The sequence below is a fragment of the Balaenoptera ricei genome, chromosome 14 (assembly GCF_028023285.1).
Source record: "Balaenoptera ricei isolate mBalRic1 chromosome 14, mBalRic1.hap2, whole genome shotgun sequence".
Taxonomy (NCBI): Eukaryota; Metazoa; Chordata; class Mammalia; order Artiodactyla; family Balaenopteridae; genus Balaenoptera; species Balaenoptera ricei.
Window position 1 is genome coordinate 10,788,926 of NC_082652.1, and position 13,674 is coordinate 10,802,599.

At 48.0% G+C, this 13,674-nt stretch overlaps 1 protein-coding gene across 1 annotated transcript in view; it reads right to left on the bottom strand.

The window, feature by feature from the left end:
- SRRM4 (serine/arginine repetitive matrix 4) overlaps positions 1 to 13,009 on the bottom strand; it is a 164,507-nt gene extending 151,498 nt beyond the window's left edge. The window contains exon 1 of the mRNA XM_059893841.1: positions 12,879 to 13,009. Within this exon, the coding sequence (XP_059749824.1) occupies positions 12,879 to 13,009 (131 nt within the window). The remainder of the gene's footprint in view (positions 1 to 12,878) is intronic.
- Between the last annotated feature and the right edge of the window lie 665 nt (positions 13,010 to 13,674).

A 13,674-nucleotide genomic window follows, 5' to 3' on the forward strand; every position in this document is an offset into this window, starting at 1 on the left:
TCCTTGGGACTACAATGTTTAGGTGTCTTACAAAGAACTAAGATTGGGAGAACAAGTTCAACCAGGCTTTATGCTTGTAAGGTCTTAGAAAATAAATGATCTGAGTTGCCATTTCTTATCATCTGTTAAATGAAATTAATAAACCTTACTTTACCATAAATATAGGGAAATGGTAAAGAAAGGCACAAAGTAGATGCTCAATAAATGTTGGTTGGTTGGTTGGTTGATCGGTTGGTTGAATGAATGGATGGATGGATGGGAGAAGAAAATAGTTGGAAAAAGGATGAAGGAACAAATAGCTGGAGAATAGATGAAGGGATGGATGAAATAATGAATAAATAAACAAATGGTTCCTTGATCAATGGATGGATGTAGGGTAGATGGATGGATGGATGGATGGATGAGTGACTACGTAGTGGATGGATAAATAAATGAATAGAGGAATAGATGATGAGTTAATGGATGGATGGGTGGATGTGTTGGTCAAGTTCGTAGCAAGCATGAAGTACTGTGCCTATGAAGAATGACTATGACTGCATAATAAATGCACCTAAACTGGTCAACTTGGGGTAGGTGTTGCAATTAGAAGCCCTAGATTTCTCACTCAAGAAACACTTATTCTCCTTGTTTCTCTGCCTCCCTTCCCTAGGGAAACTTGCTTCCAGGAAAGCTGCTCATTAATGTAGCATCAAACTCCTTCAGTGAGTTTGTTCACCCGAAAATAAAACTGGGCAGTACTAGTGGACATATGTCTTGAACTATGTTCTCTCTCACGCATCACTGGGGCACTGGGATGGAGCAATGTAAACAGCTTGTCAAGAACTTCCTTGTTTCCCTACAGTGCTCCTAATTTTTCTGATCTTTCCTTCCTACACCAGGAGATTGGCAGAGCAGGCATTCCCAACAAGAGCTAGTAAGAGTTACCAGCACAGGATTCAAATTGCATCTCTGACATCACCTAGCTGTGTGAGCTTAGACAAGTTACTTACCTCTCTGATCCTTAATTTTCCCATCTACAAAATGGAAATTGTCATAATATCTAACTACCTTAAAGAATGGTTCAGTGGATTAAGTGATATACTGCAGATAAAGCATTTTGCTCAGTGATTGGCATATAGTAAGTGCTCAGAAACTATGATTAGGAACTATTATTAAAACTTTGAAAGGTGAAGAAGTTGAAACACTGACATTCATGAGGTCACTGAGGCAGAGAAGTAAACCCTGGGCGTCAGGAGACCTGGGTTCTGATTCACTATTTGACTTTGGGCAGGTAGGTACCTTTTCCTCTCTGAGCCTTTCTTTCTCTACCTGTATAATAGGGAATGACCCATGAGCTCTGAGATTTAGGGGTATAATCGCAGTGTCTTTTTGCCTTCCCCCTCTACCAAACTGATTCTCTTTTGAACATGAGCCTTCATGTCCAAGGGCAATCATTCCTAATAGGTAAAACCAGGAATCAGCAATTATTCAAGTTAGAGATTTTTGTCACCCTGATACAGATGAGGCTCAGGGTAGCAAAGTGACTTGCTCAAAATCACACAGCTAATAGATGGTGGGATAGGATTCCAACCCAAGCTTATCAACCACAGAGCCAGAACTCATCCAACTATGCAACACCTTTCCCTTGGCACGTGTCATAGCCGCGTTTGCTTGGTGAACGGGAGGTGATGCCTTCCTTAGGGCTGGATGAGCAGGGTGGGTGGAGGAGTATATGCTGAGCACCCAGTTTCCACGGAGAGGAAGGCAACAGGGTCTTCTGGACCAGAGTGGGGACAGCAAACACCAGCTGGCCCTGATGGCACCGAGCCCAAGCGACGAGATGGGAAACATCAGGAACATCTAGGAGCACGCAGACCACAGTCCCCAGTTCCTGCATTCACACTACCACCGGGGATAGTTTGAGAGTTGATCTGCTAAAGGGCCATAAATGCTATCGGTCCAGGGTGGAACAGCCAGCGTTTTGGGGTGTGGATGAGTACAGGCAGTGGATGGCGATCATATTAGCCCTTTTCCTCTTCCCTGGAACCCACTGATGCTCTACAAGGAACCCACTGTCTCTGGCATTGATTGCTTGTGAGGCCTTAGGCAAGTTACTTAACTACTCTGGGCTGGATTCCTTCCATAAAAGGAAGTTAGGGAGGGTGGGATGAAAAGACTCTGAAGGCCACCCCTAACTCTCCTAGTGGCAAGATGTCCTTTCTTGGGGGAGCGGGGTGGTCATACATAACCTCCCCCATGGAAGGAAGGTTTCCAGACTCATGCTCCTCCCACTGTAGTTTGGGGCCTGTTTCCCCTCAATCAAGCCCCTGCAATGATGGGGTAAATTTCTTCCTAAGGCTCCTGAGATCTGAGTCCCCCTTGCTGTTTTGGGGTCCTACGCCATTGTCTCCCTCCTCCCTTGGCCATTAAAAGGGATGTCACTCTAAGGGATGTCTCCACTTAGGAAAAGGAGCATACACAGGGGCAGCTGTATGAGGCATGAGGCTGGTACACTTTAGTGTAGAGAAAGAAGGGGGCTTTAATGGGGGTAACACCGGCAATGCAGGCTGGTCAATGACCAGAGGTGGTCATACCTTTCCTCCCTTTGCCTGGTGGATCCATGCTCAGTGCACAAGCTCCTGGGGTCACACATTTTGTCTGCAGTGGGATGGGGACACTGAACTTGGAGTCAAGAGACCCGGGGTTTATTCTGGGTCTTTATAAGACCTTGAGCCTCAGTTTCTTCTTCTGCAAAACGGACATAAAACTGGCACTTAACTGTTGTGAGAATCAAATGAGATCAACAGCAATAGTTAAACCACCACCACCACCACAATAATGTATCATGATTTCATGGTGTGACTTTTGGCAAGTCACTTCATATCTCTGAGCCTCATTTGTCCTATCTGTAAAATGGGAATACATTAATTTTTCTGCCTTCTTCTCCAAGGAACTCTGAGCAGTGCGGTGTCTTAGAACTGGGTGTCAGGTGGCCCATAAGTCAGCTACACCTCTGGCATTAACATTCTGATGCTCCACGAAGTGCCCTGTGTACTCTCTGTGCCCCTGTCTCCCCATCTACAAAATAAAGAGGCTGTATTCGAGTCCCTCAAATGTCCCCTCTGGCCCTCCCGTTCTGACTGCCAACGAAATGCCTCAGTGAGCTGACACTGGCTAGCTAATAAGGAGCTGATCACTGGGACGTGCTATTGTGGTGATGGTTTCCTGCTAGAAAAAACTGTCCACACGGTAAAGAGCTGCCCCGAGCCTACCTGCCCTCTATGGGAGTGGGCTGGGCCCCAGAATCACCTGCCACTTGGCCTTGGAAGGGAGGCTGGACAAGGCAGCTGGCCAAAGAAAAGCCTCCTTAGTGGCCAAAAGCTCTGAAATATGATCCCGGGAACAGCCAGGCTGAGTACAGATGGGCATCTCATCAGGATCCCCAGACCAGGCTTTGGGCAGCATATGCCACAAGAGGTCTTTATGGGGCAGGATGCCATATCTCACAGCGAGGGGCCGGGGGCAGGAGAGAGCAGTGTCTGATCGCCTGATCACAGCAGAGAAGCCCACACACAAACCTTGATGTTGGGCAAACACCACTTCACTGAACCCAGTGCTCACCCAGGCTGACTCAGGCTACGTAAGGGCCTTGGACAAATCCTTCCCCTTTTGTGGGTCTCAGTCTCCCTACCTGCAAAATGAGGAGCCGAATTACACGAGCAGGCCCTAGAGATCTTTTGATATCTTATCTCTTATCTCTCTCAGTAAGAAGTTTTGAGAATGAAACCCTCGTATAAGTGTATTTATAAATTTTATCTGTACAGTTGTTCCAACACATTATAAATATTATAAAACATATCCCTCCGTCCTCCACGTGTAAAATGAGGAGACTGGATAATCTCCTAAAGGTCCCTTTAGCTCTCAAATTCTGACGATGTATGTCTGTAGGTCTCTGAGTTTCCTCATCTGTACCATGCACTTACATCTGCATACCCTCAATCATTCATTCAACGAACATCTAAAGAAAATGGGCCAACCATGGGCCACTGTTCTAGGTGCCGAGATACAGCAAGGAATGAGACAGACATGGTCTCCACCCTCAGTAGTTCAAAGGGTTCTCCTGTGAATCAAAGGAAACACTGCTGTTTTTGAATATTGGAAATACCATGTGGTTCAGACTATTAGGTATGAGAATGATTTGATGAGGTGAAATTGCTACAATTCATGCATTCAACCACCATTTGTTTGGCCCCTTGCTATGCATCAAGTGAAAGAGGTAAACCAACGAGCAAACTGACACAGTCCGCATGCTCATGATGCTTTCGGTCTATTAAAAGAGGTACACTTTAACCAAAGATCCCGTAAGTCAGTGTAAAATTACAAATGTGTTGAGAACCAAGAGAGGTACTACAGTGATGAGAAAGTCTGTAACGCCAGGTGTGACCTAGTCTAGAGCATTGTGGGAGGATTCCCTAAGGAGATGACATTTGAGTTGAGATCTGAAAGCGGAGTAGGTGTAAATTAGGCACCAAGGGAGAGGGACGGCTTTCTTGGCATCATGTGCAAAGGCCCGGCGGCAGGAAGGGCATGGAAAATTTGAGTGACTGAAAGGAGGAACGGGATGCAGCTGGAGCGGATGGAGTGAGGAGCAGCATTTTAGGAGTGATCTTGGGGGAGGTGGCCAGGGGCTGCACCATGGCAGGGAGCCACCAAGGCCTAAAGTTCTGCAAACCAAGGGACAGTGATGCAGGGCTTTAGATGAGGGTAGGGAGGGTGTATATGGTCTGAATTACTTTTCAAAGAGGTTCTTCTAGCTCGACATGGGGATGGGTAAGAAGGGTAAGGACAGAGGAAGACAGTGTTACTGACAGTGGTGTGAGATGCGATTATAACAATGGCAATTGCCTAAGCTGACTGGACGTAAAATAAGATGATTAAAACAAAACAAAAACACCCATGACCTTAAAATCCAAACCACAGTGACAGGATGTATAGCAGGTAGAGAAGAACGTACTTGCCATTGAGCAGACCTGATTTCAGATCCTGGTTTCATACTTACAAACTATGTGACCTTGGACAAGCCACACTTCACCTCTCTGGTCTCAGCTTTTCTTTTTCTGCAAAATGTACTAGACTATAAACTTCTCAGTTAAGAGCTCTGGGTTTTTATTCCAATTATGACTCACCAGCCATGTTCCCATGAGCAGGTCACTTCTACTCTCTGAGCCTCAGTTTCCTCATCTGTAAAACTGGGTCTTAAAAATACCTCTCTCCTAAAGTTACTGTGAGGATGGAATCAGACAACAGGTGAAACGTGTTTAGCACAGGGCTGGGCACATAATAACGTAAGGAGCTCGGCACACACATTCCCACCGTGAGCGAGCGCGCACACACACTATGAATACACACGCGTCAGGCCCAGATGGCACCTCTCTTCCCGAAGGAGTGGTAACTGTCTTGTAAAATTCCAGCTCACTTGCCTAAGCTTAACTTTTAATGAAGCCAGAGAACAGTGATCCACTGGTGTTTCTGCTCAGCGAACCTGTCAGCGGGATGTAAGCCCAGGGAATTCGGCAACTAAGGGATTCTCCAGATGAGAAACATTTGCATCCAGAGGATCTTAATATTTGTTTGCAACAGACACATGCAGACGTGAATTACTTAATGACTGTTTTAGGGTTCGGCATTGTTCCTGGATTTGGTTTGGCTTTGTCTCTATGACATCTTAATTCTGTGTTTTATTTCTCAGAGCTCTACATACAGGCTGTGACATATGGGAGCTCCCTCAGCAAAATCTCCAGTGGAGATGGGGGAGGGAAGTAGAGAGAGAGAGACAGAGAGAGAGACAGAGAGAGAGAGAGAGAGAGAGAGAGAGAGAGAGAGGGAGAGAGAGAGCACGCGAGAGCAGACTGTAGCTTCAAGAGTGTGTGGCAAAGGGGGCTGTGAGGTGAGAGGGATAGTATACATTTGCACCCATGGATATGAGAGATACACCAAACCCTCACCGTCATGGGAACAAGATTTGCCACTGCTATTTGGAAGTCTAAACAGTGTCTTTTTCAATTTCCTAATCTGATTGACCACAATCAGAGCGATGTGTAAATTTCATGTTTGTCCATAACGCATGGAGGGGCCCAGCTAAGCTTCTGACTCTGCTGTTCAAAGTCATCCCTGGTTGCACTAGAGTCAGGAGAGAGGAGACAAGAGAAGCAGATCAGACCAGGGACCCTGACTGAGAGGGCAGGAGCACCCCTGCGACCCCCTCCATCCCCCCAGCCTAGGAGCTGAGGACCTGGGAAGTCCTTAGATGTCTTACAAGGCCCTGCTTGATCTGTTTCCTGCCTATGTCTAGGGAGTCAGCTCCTGTCAGTCTCCCCCTCACCCATTCTGCTCCAGCCACACTGACTTCCTTGCTATTTCTCAAAAACATCAAGCATGCTTCCACCTCAGGGCCTTTGCACATACTGTTCCCTCAAACACTTTCCCCCCAGTAATCCTCATGGCTGGCTCCCCCCCTTCTCCAGGTCCCTGGCCACTCCATCCAATAAAGCCATCCCCACTCTCACCCTCTAGCCTTTTGCTCGGCTTCATTCTTTTTTAAAGCACTTACTACCACCTGACCTTATATTATTTATTTGTTTCTTCATTTATTATTTTTCTCCCCCATGAGAGCGGGGGCTTCATGCTGTTCACTGCTATACCAAGTAGGAGCTCAAGAAAATTGTTGAATGAATGAAGTACAGCTTTGGTTTTTAGCCACAGGCAGCTACTTCTTCTTCATACATTCATTCCCCAGTGGTTTATTTTCTCTTTGACACGTATGGGCTCACTCTGCTCCCCTCAGCGTCGGTGGCTGCTTGAGGAATGCAGACTGGATTTTGTTTTAGCCAGAGCTGGACCATGAAGGACAAGAAACCTAACAGCCCATGCCCGAGTCTGTATCCTTAAGCCACTGACAGGGGAGCTGGGAGATTTATATTATAAGGGCAGTTCCTATCCATAGCCTCCCTTCATTAGCACTGACTAGGACTCCCCACAGATAATGCCCCCTCCAGAGTTAAACCCGCTTTTTCTTCTGGGAAAAGGAAAGCTCTTTCTTGAGACTCTATGGGGAATAAAGGCTGTATTCACTCTGATCATTCCTTGCATTTGTAGGTAAAATTGATGAAGAAAAAGAATCATTCCCATTTTACAGATGAGAAAACTAAGGATTACTGTATGATAATAAGCAAGGGGCTCCAGGTCTCACTGAGGGTCTCTTCTTCCTCTGGTTTTCCACATCCCCCTTTCTTTATTCCTACCTACATTTATAGTACTTAAGATGATCTGCCTCAGTCATACACACTCCTGTTTATGTCTCCCTTTGCTGCTAAATTCCGAGGCCCTCAAATGGAAAGATTGCATTTCACTCATCTTTTCCTCCCTGATGGGCCTGACACGTAGTAATAATAAAAATGATCATTTATTATTAATAGTAAGAGCTAACATTGATGGAGCCCTCACTGTGTGCCAAACAGTGCTTTCCATACATTAGTTCATTCAGTCCTCCCAACAGCTCTTGGAGGTGGCTGCTATTATTAGTCCCATTTTACGGATGAGGAAACTGATATTGAGAAGGTCAAGTTGCTTGCCAAAAGCCATGGAGCCAGTGAGCGTCTGTAAACAGTAAAAGGAAACATTTCCTGCCATTAGTTTGCCTTCAGGTCCTGTCGGATTTTTAAAACAGCTCTGTACAAATCTCCAGTGGCTCTTTTAGGCAACTGTAGTGAGAATTATCTCACTACAACTCCGTGAGATGAATATTTCACCGATGCGGAAACTGAAGCGTAGAGAGGTGAAGTGACTAACAGATTCCAGAGCGAGGAAGTAGCCCAGCAGAATGTCAGCCTGGGTCCATCTGACTTCTGAGCCCAAGCCCGTCACCGTTCTACCTCTTCCACCCCAGAAATATTCTCTCGCACCTCAGAGAAAGTCTTAGTGACAAGCAATTACAGAACTCCGGTTTTGTCAAGCCCCTGCGAACTCTTCCACCTTGCAGGAAGGTAAATCCAGCCACTCTGAAAGGAAGGATATTTTAAAAAATGTACTGTGCCCCTGTGGGATGACTGAGCTGCCCATGGGGCAGAAGGCACCTGACCCAGGCTTCCAGCCTCATTTACAGGAGTTAGGCTTTTAGGGATGTCACCCCATTTTGGTGGCCTGGAGTCGGGGTGAAGTTAACGGAGACTGACACGGGCCTGGAAAGCACTTCCAAGTGACATTAAGTTCAACCTCCTGCCCCCGGACCAGCCGACATGTTCACTCACCCAGCCCCACAGACATCTGTATCTAGAGAGCTTCGTTCTGACACTAGTGAGAGTCAAATCTATCCGCAGCGTGTGTGTCTCCCCGTCTCCCGGGCTGCGCTGAGCAGCATCCTCAGATCGCCAGGACCGGGGTGGGGCTGGGAGAGGGCTGATCTGATGCTGGATTTGGACCATGTGCACTCATTCAATTAATGCATCCAACTTTCACTGAACATCTACCGCAGCTCGGGTCTCTAAGACAGCACAGTTGCCAAGTGAACACGGCAGAGTCAGAAACGATCCCCTCATTGACCCTGTACACCATTCAACCAATTTCACCTTTCAGAAGGAGAAAGGTTTGACCCAAACAGTAACACTCCCTTTCCAGAGAAAATGTTCATTCATCGCCAGGGCAAGCATTTTCCCTGACCCTCGTCTCTTGGCTCTTAACCACAGGACATCGCCTCCCAACAGCCCCTCACTCTGCTCCTAAAGACAGAGTCAGCACAAATGTGCTAACTGATCTCTTGGCACGAAGGGGAGACTTGAATTAAATGGTTCAAAGGCATTTTCCCTGCCTTACAATTTGGCCATCTTTCCCTTTATGCAGTAAAATCTCCAATAGTTTGGAATTTATGATCCTTTAGACAGGGACTGGGCTGAAGTCTGCTTCTGGACTATTCTGCATGGAAAGGATTTTCGAAGAAAATTAATAGCTTGCCCAAAGAATGGTAAAGGGAATGCATAGTCTACTTAAGGGGGCCACCTCTCTAGCCCTTTACAAACACTCCTGTATCTACAAACAACTGATATACTAATTACAAATGATGGCTACGTGTTCATTGAGTCCTCAACCACTCTTTGTTGATCTGAACGTTACAGTTTGCGTTGGCCTCCAACACTAGGTTTCCCACTTAGAGCCTAAACTTCTTGGGTGAAAACTTTTCTGGACTAAGCAATTAAAAAAGAGAATTACTTAATGCCAGGAAAACGACTATACTTCTTCGGCAGGAACAAAAGAGGGGGTCTTGTACACTCCAAGTATCTTATTGATTCATGCTGGCTCTCTTCCAGCTGGTACAGGGTGAGGTTTGCCTGGGATAGTCCCCATTAGAGCTTCCATCCTGGAATAACCACCCACAGGCAACCCTTTTCACTCTTGATATGAACTACAAATTATACAGTCACTCTAGAGTTGATGGGCTAGGGATTAAAACTATGGTTTTCAAGGAATTTGAGCCTTGGCTAGACTGGCAGTGCTTGGTCATCCCTATACAAAACAGACTAATATTCCGTAAGGATGTTGTACCAATCCATTCTGAATCCAGACAATTCTTCACCAGCCCTCCAACCCCTAACTGAAAGCATCAGATCAGAAAGCAGCTAACCTTCCCTCAGGGAAGGAAATATAGGACCTTAGGGAGGAAAATATGGGACTGCTCTCATCCCACCCACCGCACCTCAAGTGCTGTTGCCTGTCAGGAGCTGAAATCTCACAATTTTTATGGTCAGCATTATTAGGGGGAGAAATGGGTAGGCAGGAAAAACACAATACTGGAAGGAACTGTAGATTTCCTTTGGCCATTATAGCTCTGAGCTGTTTGTTTTAGAGGCAGTGTGCATTAAGCAATCACTCTGCCCCTTGAACTGTGGGAAGTGCGTTACCTGACTCAATCCTCCTAAGTCACTGCCTGAGGCAGCTATGATTACTGTGTCCGTTTTCAAGCTGACAAAAGAGGCTCAGCAAGGTAGAGCCACCTGCCTAAGGCACTCCGATAAACGGTAGGACCAGGTATTCGGGGTTCGGTGAAGCTCAGCTCTGAGCCCTTAAGCACCGCCTCCCACACTGCTACACTGTTCCGACATTTGAGTCAGACATCTGCTCGCAACTTGATACGTTATAAAGATATTGCCTCACCAAGTACGCCTCACAGAGGGGGAGAGGGAGGGACCAGGGGATGCTTTGCTTGGAGTAAGGTTGTATGATGTATGCATATTGCTATGAAATCAACGAATTGAATGGAAGCTTCTATCCTGGTACTAAATTATCCTCCGAAACAGACTTAAAATATCCTGGGGAAGTTCACTCAGGGGGTAGTAGCCCTCATCCATAAACAAATATTAAAGTGTGTAACCAACAGGACTGGCTGGTGGTTCACCCACGCCCTCCCCCATCTCCCTATAGACAGCTACTTGGGCAGATCCGCTGACTGTGAGCTGGGCCTCATTCATGGAACTAGACAACATTTCTGATGAGATCAAATCCCCAGACTGCCTGTAGAGGAAGCTGCTGGGGCCCAGCTGATGCTAAGCTCATGCCTCTGTCCCTTTCCTTCCTAAGAACTCTGCTTTAGAAACATGGTACTTTCACCCTTAAGTAAGTATAGAACCTTAAAAAGGAGGTAGAAACTGACCATCGCTGGATGTGGCTGGCGTGGGTGAAAATGTGGATGTTTCAGGCTTTACAGCCAGTCTGTTAAAAGACAGCTCCAACCCAGCCCCTCCTGAAGACTTAAACACAATGTTTCCTGCTCACTCTCCACCCCAAACCAAGAATAACAGCTATAAAACTGGAATCTGTTCTACAGAGAGGCCACGCCTGTTACAGAAGTATTAAAGAGGATCCTTTCAGCACGACATAAATTAGGGACTAAATGCTCAGACTTTCACCTCGGGAGTGGTTTTCAGGGGGAAGGAGACTCAGGACGTTAAAAGACACCAGGAGTGAAATGATGCCTGGGTGGGGAGGGTTGGCTATTCTAAGAGTCTCATATGGATTAAATCAGGATTTGCACAAAGCTGCAGAAGCATGCGGGGTGGGAGACCTTGTGAGCAATTCATACGTCTGAGAGTATGACCAGGAAAAAAGGCATGACAGTAACAGACTGACAGGCAAAAGGTGAAGTTACCAAGCAAGGTGGACATCAGGTATGCTTATCTGAATTCAAATACCACCAGGAATCTGCTCTCCTCTCCCTGCACCCCTGAAATGCATGGAATACTCGGGACCAACTGCCACACTTCCAGTTTCCAATGAAATTTCCTCTAGTCCCTTCTACAAGGGCATATTCTTTGACCAGCGCAGCACCTGATTTGCCAACAGGAGGTGCACTCCAAAGGTGGAATGGATGGCAGAAACCCAGGAAGACAAAACCACTGATGTCAAAGCTCCCTACAAAGAACCTCCTTCCAAGCAGAGCAACAACGGCTTTTGGTGGCATTCAGTATTATTGTTCCCCTTCTCCAGCCCGTGTCAGAGGACGTCCCCTCATCCCAGCCACAAATACTGGCTGCTTCTGCCGCCACTTGCAGCCTGCTACATCCTGCTACAGCCTGCTGACCCGTCATCTTTCTAGCGTACCCATTCCCAACACGGGGTACCCGTTTTTCCAAAGACCTGTACGAGCCAGGTCTCTAGCAGACTATGAAAAGTTCTCCAGTCTGAGTTTGAATCTTAAAATATAACTCTCCCATCGGTCCTCCACCTCACACCCACAGGAAAGTTCAGAGGCAGCTGTGCCACAACAGGCATTCTGTCCGAAGCACTTTCCCAGACATGTTTTCGATCCACTCCCTAATGTAGCCTGTCAGGATTAAGAAATCCTCCAAGTGGTCTCCCCTGGTCCACTTCTTTCTTTTTCTCCCACCCAACCACTCATCCAACACCAGCAAAAGAAGAGTTTTCATTCAGCCTTGATTTTCCCTGACGGAGGGCACAGCCTTCTTCCTTTCATTCTCGAACTCCTCTAAATTGAATGATTTATGAAAACAATTGGGTCTTCTCTGTATTGGAATGCTTCTGTTTCCCCCAACCTCCTCTCAGTTTCACCCCACATCTTCTTCTCCCTCTTTCTGCCTTTCTTTCATTTCTTCCCTCATCCCCCCTCCATCACACTATTTCTATACCACCACCCAAGGATCAGTTCTTATGCCTGAGTTCAAAGCAATCAGTTTCTTTTTGAAAAACCAAATAAAACTCTTCTGAGACCATCTTCACGATCTTGGAAGGCTCCTCCCTGACTCTTGAGCTCAGACTCCTGGTTCTGGGTGCTGCAGACCACAGATAATTCAGCAGCAGCAGCCAGAAAGGCGTGGAGGAGGGTGCTGTTTAGGGTGTATTTGAGGGAACAGCATATGGGCTTTTGTCAAAACAGTCAGAGCTCACTAGTTTCTGAGCTGAGCATGGAAATGTGCCGCTGTCTCTGAACAAGGCTTGAGCTAGTTCAACCCTCATCTCTTCTTGTACAACACCCCTAACTGCCTCGAACCCACCGTTCCTTCACCCCCTGTCCTCGGAGCCCTGGGATACCAAGAAAAGTTTCTCAGTCATCTCCCACCTCCACCGCCCACCCAAAGACAGCAAAACCTTTCCAACCGCAGCTGCCAGGTCAGCCGGTTGAGCGTTGCTCCCCTTAAAGACTCTCCGTCCCTTCCCACCAGCTGCCACCTCACACAAGCAATTCGTTCTCCCATGTTCCAGTGGGAGATACAGAGTAGTGACGGGAAAAGACAGGCGCTCTGGCCCAGCTGCCTGCCTCCACCCCGCAGGGCTCTGGGGCGCAGGCCAGAAAGGGGGACCATCAGGGTCTCCCCTCTTAAGCAGGAGGTCATTACCTTGGCAGCGGCTTGCGGGCCGTGATACTGGCGACAATGATGCTCTCGGGACGCGGGGTGGCCACGGCTTTAAAGGTTCCTCGCCAGAACTTCTCAAAAAGCTGTTTCTCTCCTTGTTGAACGCTCGCCATGGCCAACCAAAAGGGCCCGGGGCTCCCGGGCGCTGTCCGGAGTGCTGAAACGAGGATTCCGAATGGGGGCACACCCGGCCCCGCTCTCTGTCCGTGTGAAACCGAGAGGGGTGGGGTGGGAGAGACAGGGGTTCAGGGCGGGGGATGGGCGCCTCAGCCCGGGCCGGCAGGGGAGGAAGAAGGCTTGTCCGCCGGTTCTCTTCGCCTTCTGGGTCGGCTCTGGGCTGCGCTCTGAGCTTGCAGAGCCTCCGCGCCCCAGGAAGGGAAGGTTGGGCTGGCTTTCTCGGCAGCGCCGGAGAGAAGAGGCGACGGGGTCGTCCGTGTGTGCGTGCGCGTGTGAGCTCCGGAGCGCCCGGGTTTTGTCTCTCTCACAATGTGACGTTGGAAAAGGAGGCTGGTCGCGCGAGCTGCACTTTCCTCCCCCCTCTCTGTCTCTCCTCCTCCCCACCAACTCCCTCCTCCTCCTTCTCAGCCTCCAGCCGCCATCTGCATAACAAAAGCCCGCAGGTCTAGGGAGGAGAAAGGGCGGGGCGCGCGCCTGTCACCAGGGCCCCGCGGCTACGGAGTTGAAGCGCTGACCCCTGAGAAAAGCACTCGCGGCACCCCGAACTGAACCGGGCGTGAGATCCTGCTTCCCAGCCCCCTCGCCTCCCCCTCCGTCGCGG